Genomic DNA, 12,645 nt, shown 5'->3' with positions numbered 1-12,645 from the left:
TATCCCTTTAGCACTCGCATGTCAGACAAACTGTATAGCGTGCGTGCGATAGCGCCATTTTGGATTTCTTGTTCGCTGCTAGTGACTAATATACTGAAAGTAACCTCTGGTTGATAGCCCAGTATCGTCGAGACGTATATAGAAAGATGACCAGATGGTACGTACGTATGTAAAACAGGTGCGTATGGTAGAGAGGGAAATACGTGCTGACGTACTGGTGACGATATAACAAGGGGGAGGGTGAGTATGAAACCCGATTATGACGCACGCGTTGCCGTCGCAGCAACAGGCCATGATGTAATGTCCCGTTCGCAGCCGAGACCCTTGTGCATTCTGGGAGGCCAACCGGCCAACCATTCGCTCTTCTGGTACGATTCCCTGGGAACTAAAAGGTGAAGGATACCTCTACGTAAGGTTCACAATTAATAATCAGAAAGTTAAAGTATGCAAACTGAACAATGTAAGAGCTAGAGATGTAACCAGAGATGAGCAAGCAACCTTCAGACGTCGCCCGGACATGACGCCGACCGTGGATTGATTCCAGCACATGGACGAACCGTAACTATGTTGGCAGCTGCTTATGGTCTGCGGCTGCAATCTCATACGAACTTGTCCATTTCCATGCAAACAAAGCCGAGATAACATGAGACAGCGCATAATCCAAGCAACCGAGTAAACAGATGTGAAACGCTAAACGGCCCCGTTCCATGATAATTCCATTTTGTACAACCTGGAGTCTACAAAAGATAATTAGTCTACCTAGATGGGGGTGAACCTACGCGGATAAGCTAACTTGCAAAGTCCCTATGTAGGTGGTTAGTTGTGTTCCATGGCACCTTGGCACACAAAAAAGGACCCCGTTTGCCTTCAGGACATGAAAGAGTTGCAGTGAGAACTGAGAATTGGGGAGCTTCACTGGTGGATCCATCAGAGTCACCAAGAAGATGACCAAAAAAATGGTTAAACCAGTTAATCGGAAAATAAACTGAAGAATTTATCCTTCAGCCCAGACAAGCTTGAATATGTTTCTGCTAGCCCCTGCATTTATCAGCGTGCTCTTGTTCTTCAACATCTTCTCTTGGGCATGGGTATCACCATCCTAAAAACATCACAAAAACAAGGTTTAATTCACGAAAAGAATAAAGCATATTGTGTGAGATAAATAGTACTAGAGCAGCAAGAGATATGGAATGCACTACGCTGTTCTGGTTTACAAGTATAAACAGGAGTTATAAATGGAAAGAACATTAAAATGGTGCGTCTAATGAACATTGTAAAAGTTAAAAGGAGAAGGGAACTGACAAGCATAGAGTACGCCTTAGCAAGTGAGAAAAGAGTTGGATAGAGCCCTATCACAGCAAGTGCAGCTTCTTCTGTCACTTGTGGCACCTGCATCACATTCATAATTAATTAGGAAAATTCTTGCCTCCAACTACAACATGAAATGAATAGATGTCTGACTTTGGTGAAGATTGTTTTTATTGCCCAATTACCTGCATAAGTTGAAGGGCGAATACATCACTCACAGTTATCTTCTTAAGGTCATCACACTTCTTCGTAAACTCATCATAGGTCAGGCAAACTTGAGAAGTATTAGCACCAGTAGAAAAGTGTGTGCTGTAGTATTCGGTTATTGAATGAGTAAGGTTGCCATATGTCCTTACAGTCTCAGCATACCCAGGGGTTCTCTGGACATCAAATCCTTCAAGAATTTCAGTGGTGAAGCAGCTGCATATATAAGGCCAGCGGTTACAAGGTCATATGTCATGCAGCCAAAAATCCAATTCATTGACTGACAAATCTATACAATACAAACTACTTTTAAGGGAGGGTAAAAGAAGAGAAATCAACAAGAAAAAGCTGCTGCAGAGTACATACGCAGTTTTGATCCTTTCTGATGTATCAAGAGGGTTTGGATCACCTTCAACCAGATATATCAGCTTCCTTAGGCCACATTTCTACAAACAAGGTGCACCAAAGAATCACAACATATTGCTGCTAACAATAAACAAAATATGGTGCATATATATGGAAAAGATAAACAATATGCCTGAGAGGAGGTTCAAAATCTACAGGCTCGAGTCCTAGCATCAGGGAAAACTAGAACATTCCACATAAAATTCAGTAGTTCTCAACACAAATCAATATCAACTTTACAAATATAACTATGAAAGACCTAAGGAAAAAAAAAGTTCAACGGTATTTGTACCATAACATCAAATTAAGTTACACTGGATCTATGATTAAGTGTCACATTTGCTTCCATGATTATGCAGCCAAACATGCTCACGAGTTTGCCATCAACCTAATTGCTACAAATGTCAGTGGCACATGAACAAATAAATGTTTTCAGTAGCCACACCTGCTGATAGGATTATAATAAGAAACAAACTGAATTTCGTACAAGTAACAAAACTGAAAATATAAAAAACAAGGGGAATTAACATTAAAGTTCAATATTAAAGCGAAGGCGATGATAGCGCAGATGGTACCTTGAGCCTTAACTTCTGATCTTTGTATCGGTTGTCTGTGATTGAACTACACAAATCTGCAACATTCTTCCTTTCAACAATGAAATCAAGAACATACTCTGTGTGAAGCTTTCTATCACGAGCAATCCAAATACCATCCCCAACAGGCAAATGCTTTATCTGAAAGACATGGTTCAAATAGAAGGATCAAAAATCACTTTCACTGGCACACGCTAAATGAACAACTCAATTTATGAACAAAATCTGTGACACTTCATTTATTGCCTACAGCAACAGCTGCAGCTTTAGTCCCACAGAAGTTAGGGCAAGCTTATATATTCAGCGCAGGTGTTTCCCCTGCTCTTTTGATCAATATTTTACCAGCACACCAAAACTAGCATACAAATCATCTAAATTATATATTTGAACTTGTGCATCAGGTAAGCAAACAGAAGAAATTAGTGCCTGCTTTATATTGTTTAAAGAAGATTTCTTGTTATTGCCAGGATATTTAATTATAATCATGTTGATGAAATGGTATTGAATTTGTGAAGCAAGTTTGGGTGGTCCGAGGAGTGAGGAGATGTGCAAGGATAATGGGAAACAGAGGAAGTAAGGAGAGATTAGAAAGACTAAAAATTCAAACTTAACTAACCTCTACAGGTACACGAAATTGTGAATGTATGTTATCAACAGTTTTTCTTGAACGACCCCTGCCAAAAGAAAAGGTAACAGTTTTGAGAACGAACAGATACACAGTTGTTCGAAATAAAGCCAATGAATGAAGTTAATATAAAACATGTAATTGCAGGGGGGAAATGGGTAGTAGCAAAATATTTGAAACAAAAATGCAGCCCCATGTGTATCTGGTACTTAAAATTTCAGTAATGAAAAATTTCATAGAAAAATATCGAGCTGTCTTAGCAATATTGGAAAAGGAACATGACAAATAGTTCTCATAAACCTAATACTAGAACATAAAAGCACATGTTCCAATCGTTTCAGCTGTTTGAGTTGAGAGGTTACTAGTTAGACCTTAACATGAGACCCAAAAGTTTAAGGATAGACAGTTAGATGCACCAAACATCAACATTAAAGGTAAAATTAACTGAAAACAATACGGGTTCAAAGTGTTTTAAGATTCAGGAAAATGAAGTTAGTTAAGCATTGCAATGGGCTCCAAAAGGGAAAAAGAATGGTATTTGAAAAATCATCATGTGTCTTACTTTAACGGAACAGTGTGCAAAGAGTAAAATAAATTTCTCTCATATTTGCAAATCAATGGAAAGGATAGAATGCAAATAATCAGTACATTAATCAAATCCTTGAAACTAGCATCCTCTTATCCAGATAACCTTGAAACATTGTGTAATGTAACTGTCCATAATGAATAGATTGATTTTTCAAACAAGCTATGTAAATTTTGAGTGCTTATATGTTGGCTAACAGATTAAGATAAGGTAGGAGTGAACAGTACCATCGTGGGCCTCAGACCCCTACCTAATACCCATGATACAACCATAGATACAAATTTTGTAAGATGTAAGAGTATGGTACGATCATACAAACCCAAAATTTTCACGATCATCCAATATCAACACAACTTCATAATCTTCAAGAAAATTTTTACTGGATCGCCGAGGTGGCATGGCTAGTATAGAATTGTCCATACATACAGTATCATTGTCCAGCATATTGAATTCAGCAATACCCTGGTAGTTGAAAAGATGTAATAGCAGTACCGTCATTTCTTTGAGTAATCAGCATCTTCAACTTCAAAAGGGAATAAGTTACAGAATAGGGATTAGGGATTAGGGATTTAACCACAAAAGGTCAGGTTACCATTGTACTAGAAGACTGCATCTCAAATGTTCCTTCAGACGAACGAGGAGAAATAGAAGCTGAACAGTCTGAGAATCTGTAATTTGTAGTAGTCTTGCCTGGAAAAAAAAGGTTATTGGGATTAATTGAAAAGGCCAGTAAAAATAATACTTTTATTGGATGCAATATTATTCTAATAGAAAACATAAGATTGATAGACAACCAGAGTTGCTTGCATTCAATATTGGAGGGGCAACCCTCTCAGTAAATTCTTCAGAACCTGCACTTAGGAAACCAAAATTTATTTTAGCGCAGAAGGAATATAACAAATTGTTTGTGAGCTCGAAATAACAATTTTACCTATTAGAGGATAGTTCTCTGTATATAATTCTTCAGAATCTGAGTCACTAAGAATGATTTCTTCAGCACAGTTCTCCTAAAAAAGATAAGAGAATCTATGAGTTATACTACAGCATCTAAAATTCTAGTATGACAGAAAAGTATGGAACTATGGCCGAAAGCCTAGCCTGTAATTCAGAATTATGTACACTAATTACAACCCAAACCACGTAAAACCTAAAAAGGAAAAGTGCCTGATTGGACTTCACCAAATTGTAGCACTATTAGACAGCAACAACATCGCAAAGCTACAAAAAGGCTTTGCTTTATTGAGATACAAAAATAATGGCAGTTCTGCTTATGCTGAAACAGCTGAACCAGAAGCTAAGATTGAATATTGTGATCATTAAATTGAAGAACTTGATCAGAAGAAAAACTATATAATACAATAGAACCAGACCAATGGATCTTTTGTCACATTCTTAGCTTGGGAAAAATAGCTTCTAAAGCAATGTTAGTAAAGGTAGAACTTACAGCAGTTCTAACATCAGAGTTGTAATTGAGTGATTCTTGACTTGTCAAATATGTCACTTCTGGTGATGTCTTAGTGGCAGGGTTGGCAATAGATGTTTTGGGTCTACCAATTGCCCTAGAAGGTCCGGATGATGTCTCAACAAAAGAAGTCATGCAAATATTATTCAACTTATGACTTGCATTAGATGTGTCGGGAGCACTGTTTATCACCAAAGGTGCTGCATGATCATCTAACCCAGACCTTGAGAGACATTCAAGAGCAGTCGATTTCCCTTCTTCAGTTATCATATACCTACAGAAATTCATTTGTTAAGCCCCTAGTTATGCTTAGCACCTCAAAAAAGTACATATTGCTTAATAATATAGTCCCAACAAGATGCATGCATGTAAACTTAATAGACTCAGTTCTCCCATCACACAAATGAAAACAAATGGATTAAAGTAATACTAGAGATCAAGACGTGGGTTACAGTTTATGCGACAAACAAATGATAGGTCTCTGTATCATGATCCCAAGTGGAAGATCAGTAGGTACATGTTGCTTCACATTGTAGACTAACAGGTCAAAAGAAGCTCACAATTGGCCATGTCTCCCACTCTGCCTCTATTCATCGATAGAGAGTTGTTGCTATGCCACAGAATAACTGCATCCTTAAATCTAAAAGTGTGTCCTTTCAAAATTAGCTCAAAATATCAGAAAACAATATATTCCATAAAGTGCATGGAGATAGTGGACATAAAAAAAACTGCCAATCATCTGCAGGGATCTTAAGGTGGCATCATGTCAAATTTCCTAGCTTTTGTGTCTCGTGATGCTAAACTTATCCCAAACCTCAAATAACCAATGATGCAAATCACTAGTACTATAAACAATAGCCCCATGAACATTTTGATAAAAGTAACCAAGTTTATGAATACAAGTGTTCATGACTCAGTTCATTTGATTTCCATATTATAACTTAATGAAGCTCTTTTAAAAAGATGCACAATTAATAGCTAGCCCTTAGCAGTGATGCTCTGTTGAATATATATATATATATATATATATATATATATATATATATATATATATATATATATATATATATATATATCAGAAAAGCTAGTAGTAAAGACAGAATTAGTACATATGATCTAATACACGTACAAAAACCTTTGGTGCTGATTCACATAAAATTTTTATCTTAAGATTATGTGTGGAATTTTAGATAGGTAGGAGCTTTCTCACAAAAGAAATAACTGTGAGTGGGTGTATAGATTCCATACTCAAGAATGTGGCACTGCCACTGACAACAGTCAACCTTTTTGCAACTGTAGGAACCAAACATTTTTCATCTAAAGTAACAGAGCGGAAAAGTTAACATAGACATGGAAGATAAGTTTGATGAAATTACTTTGCAGGGTTACCGGACTTTGCAACCAGTCCTTTAGATGTCAATGTTTTCATGCAGCTCCATCCAGTGTACCAGTCCTTCTGAGAACTTGCAAAAGCCCCTGGTTTTGCTTTACTTTTGTCTGGACTGTTCATAATGCAAATTACCTACTTAGTAATGCACTGAAAATAGCAGCAGGAATGAGCAACATTGCGAGTATACTGTGAAAACTGTACCCAATTGCACTTCGTGACAGGCCACTTGCTTCAGTGGCGTCAATAAGCTCTTGCTTCTTCATATGACTCTTCCCATTGATTGTTTCCCTAGAAGGAAAATCAACTGTTACTGTCTGGTTACAAGTAGGAACCTGTTCTAATTCCTATGGTTATATATCATTGTTTGCCAAGAGATAGAAAACACTTTCATTTGATGAACAGCAAAAATAATGAAAAATATATCCCCAAGCAAAGCATACCTATGGAGCGTGATCAGTATCGCGTAAGCAGCAGAATTCTTCTGTGGCACATAACGCTTTGACCCTCCTGCTTTCTTCCCTATAGAAATAATAGTGATCTTCATTCTCACCACAGCAGATTAACTTAAAAAACCCTTCCCACAAGAAAGGATAAGGGTACCCTAAAAGAGATGTTCGGTAGGCATGCAATCAATCATAAAAACAGTTACCCTTTTCTCCTGCTGCATTACTTTCCGGGGGAGATAAATCTGGACTAGACTCTGGAAAGGATCCTTTCAGTTGCCTTATGACCCATTTCCCAACGCCCCTGACAACAGTGATAGAACAGGAAACACAGTAATACTTTTGAGAATTAGTGGTACATTATATGCTGCTTGATTATACTAACCAAGAAAAACATGTATAGTAGTGTGAAGTTCGAGATATTTGTTCTCTAAATCCAACTTATGAAACAAAAACCGAAGTGTAAACTCCTACATGAATCCACACTAAAGCCACAGTTACAGTTACAGCACTTGCTTATTTATCTACTTCAAAGCAACTAAAATTGGTTTGACGACACGCATTGAGTCAAATTTTTACCATATATAGGTGATCAACATATGCGAACATTATGATTTTACAGCTCACGATATAACCCTGTCCCCGCATTGAAATCTTGACGAATTTAGACACGCAACAGTTCACCATTCCGGTAAAACCGCCCAATCGAAAACCCCCAAACCAAAATCAATCAAACCCTAGCCGCACTGCAACCTTCAGCCCCCGCAACCGAGAAAAATAATAGAACAAGGGATAGGCACGGGAAACATGTTATTACTTGATCTGATACAGGTCCTTGAGGGATCGGATGGGCTCCTTGGCGGCGCAGACGTTGCGGTAGGATTTGTAGAGCGTGTGAGCCAGGTTCTCCTTGAGGCCGCCCGGCTTCTCCTCCATCGAGCGCCACTTCTCCAGGACGCATTGCGCGACCGCCTCGTTCTCCCGGAGGTGCACCTTGAGTTGCCTCGCCTCCGGCGCCATCGGCGAGGGGCTGGAGAGGCCGCTGCGGTGGAGGGGGGTCGCCGGATTGGGGGGGTTAGGGTTTGGGGTTTCAGGTTGGGGAGGAAGAGCCCGCCATTTGTGGGAGGTTTCGGAGGAGTTTGATTTTTGAAGTCCGGTGTGCTTTTGCTTTTGTTGTTCTGCACTTCCCTTCTCTTCTTATCCACCCCGAAATTACAAGAAACCCCTCGAATTTAACCTGTTTGATTGCCAGGCCCTCGGAATCATGGGCCTCTCGGGGATGGAATCTGGGCCTTGGTTAAAGGAGAGAGGAAAAAAGTCCACTTGGACTACCTTAAAAACTATGCGGAATCTAATTCATACCCCTTAACCAGAAAAGGAATAAGTTTATCTGAGGTCCCTTAACTTGTTAACGAATCCGATTTTGGTCCCTCAACCGAAAAAGATATAACAAGTCCCTCAACTACCAAGACCGGTGCAGATAAGGTCCCTTGGCGGTTTAGATGGTGGTTTTGGTTGACGTGACGTATACGTGGCTAATTTGACTCGGTCTTCATCTGACGTGGCACTGACGTGGCAATTCGATTCAGAAAAATAATAAAACCCGTGGCACTCACATGTCAGTTCCACACAGACTAATAAAAAACGATTTTGCTAGATATTTGTCATCAAATTTCTCCCCCTAATATTTGTCAGATGTAATTACAGTACAATCGTAGTGTAATTACACTGTAACTTGCATGTAATTACACTGTAACTATAATGTAACTTGTATGTAACTTTCAAGAATCTCTCGGTAACATGTTATTTCAGTAAAATAGAGGTCGTGGGAACAAATTCTTTCATATATGTGTGTGATGTGATTTTTTTCTTCCTCCATAGAACAAATCTTGTAATAGATCTGACGATTCAAAATTACGTGAAACTTACATACAAGTTACACTGTAGTTACATGCAAGTTACAGTGTAATTACATACAAGTTACATTGTAATTACACTACGATTGTACTATAATTACATCTGTCAAATTTTTAGTAGAAAATTTGTCGACAAATGTATAGGTGGTCCCATAAAAAAATGGTGGGGCCCACGTGGGCCCCACCTGGCAGTCAATCATCTCCTCTTCTTCCTCCTCTATCCCCATCTCCCCTGTCTTCATCTCTCCGAGAGCGTAGATGGCGATGGAGTCCGCGAGCAGGTGGGCGAGCCAGAGGAGCAGGCCGAGCACGGCGGAGACGTTGCGCTTGCGGATGACGGCGGGAAAGAGGAGGAACACCTGCAGCGCGAGGCTGGAGAGCACAAGCACGCGGATTTCCCACTCGTTCCACAAGGCCACCACGCTTGCCATGGATCCCTCCATCTTCGTCTTCCAATCTGCCGCCCGTAGCACGATTCCAGCGTTTCTTCTCCCCGGTCATTGCCTAATCCTCTCGGAAACACTGATCTCGTCTTCCCTCGGTCAACGCATTTTTTTTTCTCGATGGAAAGCTTAAAACGCGTAAAGGAGAAACATGCCAAGAAAACTGACCTGAATGTGGACTGACTTTGTAGCAAAGCTGATGCAACCATCTCAAAGTCTTGCATATTGTGTACTTGTGTAGCGTGTACTACTACTGATTTGGCTAAACTCCTTCCTTTGTTAGTGAGTTGGAGAGGCCAGAGTCATTGATGGCGGTGGAAGTTGTCCAGTTTCTTGTAAGAAAGTTTGTGGATAGCCTTGCGGAGGAGGAGGAGGCAGCAGCGGAGCTCCCTTTCCGCGCGCACTTCTACGACGTCAAGGCCGAACTGGAGAAGGCCGCCATTTCTTCCACCAACGACGATGAGCTCCGGCAGTGTCTGTACGAGCTCAATGACCTGCTCGCCGAGTGCCGCTTGCTCGCCAACCGGACGAACATGCGGCCGGGCTGCTTCTCCCCGTCCGAAGCGTGGCGTTCCAACAGCTTGAAGAAGAGGGTGATCGCCGTCAAGCGCCGAGTTCTGCGGAGCGTCGAGAGCGATTCCAGCGGCGTTGGCGGCAACGCCGCAGCCTTGGAGGAGGAGGACAGTGCCGCCACGGGCTTCAGCCGGTGGACCTCCTCCTGGATCGAAGAGGGCACCGTCCAGGGGTTCGACCAGCAACTCGCCGAGCTGGAATCCGTGGCGGAGTGCGGCGCCGGAGGACTTACCGGCGTCGGCATCGTCGGCATGGGTGGCGTCGGGAAGACCGGGCTCGCGCAGCTCGTGTTCAACAGCCTGCGGGCAATGAGGAGAGGGGCGGCGGCCGCCGGCGTTAGGCCAAGGGGGCAGGAGTGGAGGAGGCCGCGCCTCTCCACGGTCCTTATCTCCGCCGGCGAGAGGAGGGAGCAGAGGAGAGAGATGAAGAGAGGAGGAAGAGGAGGGGATTGCAATGACAGGTGGGGCCCACATGGGCCCCGCTATTTCTTTTATTATTGTGTGTGTGGAACTGACATATGGGGTCGCACGAGTTTTATTATTTTTCCGGATCAAATTGCCACATAAGCGCCACGTCAGATGAAGACCAAGTCAAATTAGTCACGTATGCGCCACGTCAGCCAAAACAACCATCTAAACAGCCGAGGGACCTTATCTGCACCGGTTTTGACAGTTGAGGGACCCGTTGTATCTGGTTTTTCGGTTGAGGGACGAAAATCGGATTCGTTAGCAAGTTAAGGGACCTCAGATGAACTTATTCCACCAGAAAACCGGGTAGGATGACTCCTCCAACTATTAAAACCGGTATAATTTGACTCTATCGGTGGTTTTAGAAGATGGTTTCGCTGACGTGGCGCTTTGACTTGATCTAACCGGCTAACTTCGCATGTGGGACCTACATGTCAATGTCACATTTTCTTTCTCTCTCTTTTCTATTTTCCCCTCTTTTTCTCCCTTTTTTTTCTCCAGGCGCTGGGAGTGGGCGGTAGCTGACGGCGAGAGGAGCTAGTAGCCGTCTTCGGCTTCGACGTCCAGGGACGGAGCTACCATGGTTCCCGGGTATTCCTGGGAGTACCCAACTTTTTTTTATCAGAAAACAAGTATACTTCTAGTATATACACATGTACACATATTAGTACACCTAAATCCTTAATTCTTCGATCCAAACACAGCCCAACCGGTCTCTTGCGACGCCTCCTACCAACCCGACCCACTCCGTCATGACCCATCAGACATCAGTTGACCCACTTAGCCACCACTCTTCCAAACAACCCCCTCTCGCTCTCCCTCCGTGACCCATCCCTCCCTGGCTCGGCTCCCTCATGCCGCTCCCCATTTCCAAGCCGGCGGCGGCGCGGCGAGGCGGCAGCCGGCGGCGGCGCGGCGAGGCGGCAGCCGGCGGCGGGAGCTAAACCGTGCTACCACGGAGGGGGAGGCCATTGCCACGGCGGGCGGCGGGCGGCGCCCGCCACTCTGCCAAGCTCAGGCGGTCAGGCCGGTTGGGTGGCCGGCGGCCACGAGGGGCAGGGGCGGCCAGCAGCTCAGCGCTTAGACGGGAATACCCAATTTTGAAATTCTGACTCCGCCACTGTCGACGTCCTTCCTGCAGGTGCCAAGCTCAGGCGGTCAGGCCGGTTGGGTGGCCGGTGGCCACGAGGGGCAGGGGCGGCCAGCAGCTCAGCACTTAGACGGGAATACCCAATTTTGAAATTCTGACTCCGCCACTGTCGACGTCCTTCCTGCAGGACACTAGTCAAACACATGCGAGTACCGTAGAGGATAGGTAAGATGTTAGAATGAAGGAACTCAGTATGATTAGTTCTTTTGTAGTTGGATTGTAATAAATCAAGCTGATAGATATCTGATATGCTTCTGGTTGTTATGTTTCTGCCGTGCAGCTGCTTACTGGTTCAGCTGCTTTTGCTTAAGCAATTCAGTTTGTTGACATCACTTGAATGTAACCAGAAAACAATTTATTCTGTTGCTCAAGTAAAACACCTCTTCCAGGAGATATGAAAACATTGTGAACCAAGTGCTCTTTGGTTGATCAAGCTGGAATTTAACATATTTTCTTTTCTGGTTTCACAACGCTTAATATTCAATGAATTATGGGACAGGCTGCGAGAAAAAAGGCACTTAAAGGATGGGATCCAACATTCATAAAGATATTCTTTTTGTCCAGATTCTGATAAGCTGTAGTTGTAGAATCCAGAAAATGAACTAGAAACCAGAAACTAGGAAACCCAGCTTTTCCAGATTCTATGAAGCTTAAGCTCCGCCAAACAAGCCCTTAGTCTTGAATTGCGACTTGTATTTAAAAGTTGAGAAGTGTTTTCCAGATTCTATGAAGATTAAGCTCCGCCAAACAAGCCCTTAGTCTTGAATTGCGACTTGTATTTAAAAGTTGAGAAGTGCTTTGGATTTACTAAGTAAACACATCTCGATGCAATAAAGTTAATCTACTTGCAAGAAGTTTCATCATGTTGCGTTTTCTATTCTTTAGCGGTCAGACCACGTGCATATGGGTGTTCGAACCAGCGAAGGCTCGACGGCCAAACGGTGGCATAAGGGCGGTTAGATAGGTGCATCTACTTCAATCGTCAGACCAACTTGACAAGTTAGTCCCTATGGAGTTTTGAGTTCTTTTAATCTTAAAAGAGATTTGATTGTTTGGTTCTTCCTACTATTTAACCCTCGT

At 42.4% G+C, this 12,645-nt stretch overlaps 2 protein-coding genes across 5 annotated transcripts; one reads left to right on the top strand and one right to left on the bottom strand.

Annotated features, from left to right (window-relative positions):
- Positions 1-238: 238 nt before the first annotated feature.
- LOC4325837 (crossover junction endonuclease MUS81-like) lies at positions 239-8,188 on the bottom strand. Of its 4 annotated transcripts, none has more exons than XR_010734817.1 (17): positions 7,834-8,188; positions 7,223-7,320; positions 7,014-7,092; positions 6,775-6,861; positions 6,560-6,685; positions 5,166-5,457; positions 4,653-4,728; positions 4,516-4,572; positions 4,314-4,411; positions 4,041-4,183; positions 3,127-3,184; positions 2,493-2,651; positions 1,879-1,958; positions 1,665-1,728; positions 1,494-1,582; positions 1,303-1,389; positions 684-1,099 (listed from the first exon to the last, which is right to left on the bottom strand). XR_010734817.1 is itself a non-coding variant. In XM_015767053.3 (17 exons), the coding sequence occupies exons 1-17, from the start codon at positions 8,034-8,036 to the stop codon at positions 995-997; spliced, it is 1,872 nt and encodes a 623-aa protein (XP_015622539.1). In that variant the 5' UTR covers positions 8,037-8,188; the 3' UTR covers positions 684-994. The 4 variants fall into 4 exon arrangements, 3 of the variants coding, with proteins under 3 accessions (NP_001388446.1, XP_015622539.1, XP_025878261.1); XM_015767053.3 differs by having other exon boundaries at positions 1,494-1,553; NM_001401517.1 differs by having other exon boundaries at positions 239-1,099; positions 1,494-1,728; positions 7,834-8,157.
- A 1,495-nt stretch (positions 8,189-9,683) lies between these two features.
- LOC136355519 (putative disease resistance protein RGA1) lies at positions 9,684-11,875 on the top strand. The gene is made up of 2 exons (XM_066308213.1): positions 9,684-10,328; positions 11,846-11,875. The coding sequence occupies exons 1-2, from the start codon at positions 9,684-9,686 to the stop codon at positions 11,873-11,875; spliced, it is 675 nt and encodes a 224-aa protein (XP_066164310.1).
- The last annotated feature ends 770 nt before the right edge of the window (positions 11,876-12,645 follow it).

The sequence above is a fragment of the Oryza sativa genome, chromosome 1, assembly GCF_034140825.1.
Source record: "Oryza sativa Japonica Group chromosome 1, ASM3414082v1".
Lineage (NCBI taxonomy): Eukaryota > Viridiplantae > Streptophyta > Magnoliopsida > Poales > Poaceae > Oryza > Oryza sativa.
This window is presented reverse-complemented; position numbering and strand designations above follow the sequence as displayed.

Coding starts and splice junctions, on each gene's coding strand:
- LOC4325837 (NM_001401517.1), bottom strand. CDS start 8,036: ATGGCGCCGGAGGCGAGGCAACTCAAGGTGCACCTCCGGGAGAACGAG. Junction 4,184..4,313: donor TGCAGTCTTCTAGTACAATG/GTAACCTGACCT, acceptor TTCAACTACCAG/GGTATTGCTGAATTCAATAT. Junction 2,652..3,126: donor AATTTCGTGTACCTGTAGAG/GTTAGTTAAGTT, acceptor CATGTCTTTCAG/ATAAAGCATTTGCCTGTTGG.
- LOC136355519 (XM_066308213.1), top strand. CDS start 9,684: ATGGCGGTGGAAGTTGTCCAGTTTCTTGTAAGAAAGTTTGTGGATAGC. Junction 10,329..11,845: donor GGAGGCCGCGCCTCTCCACG/GTCCTTATCTCC, acceptor TCTGCCGTGCAG/CTGCTTACTGGTTCAGCTGC.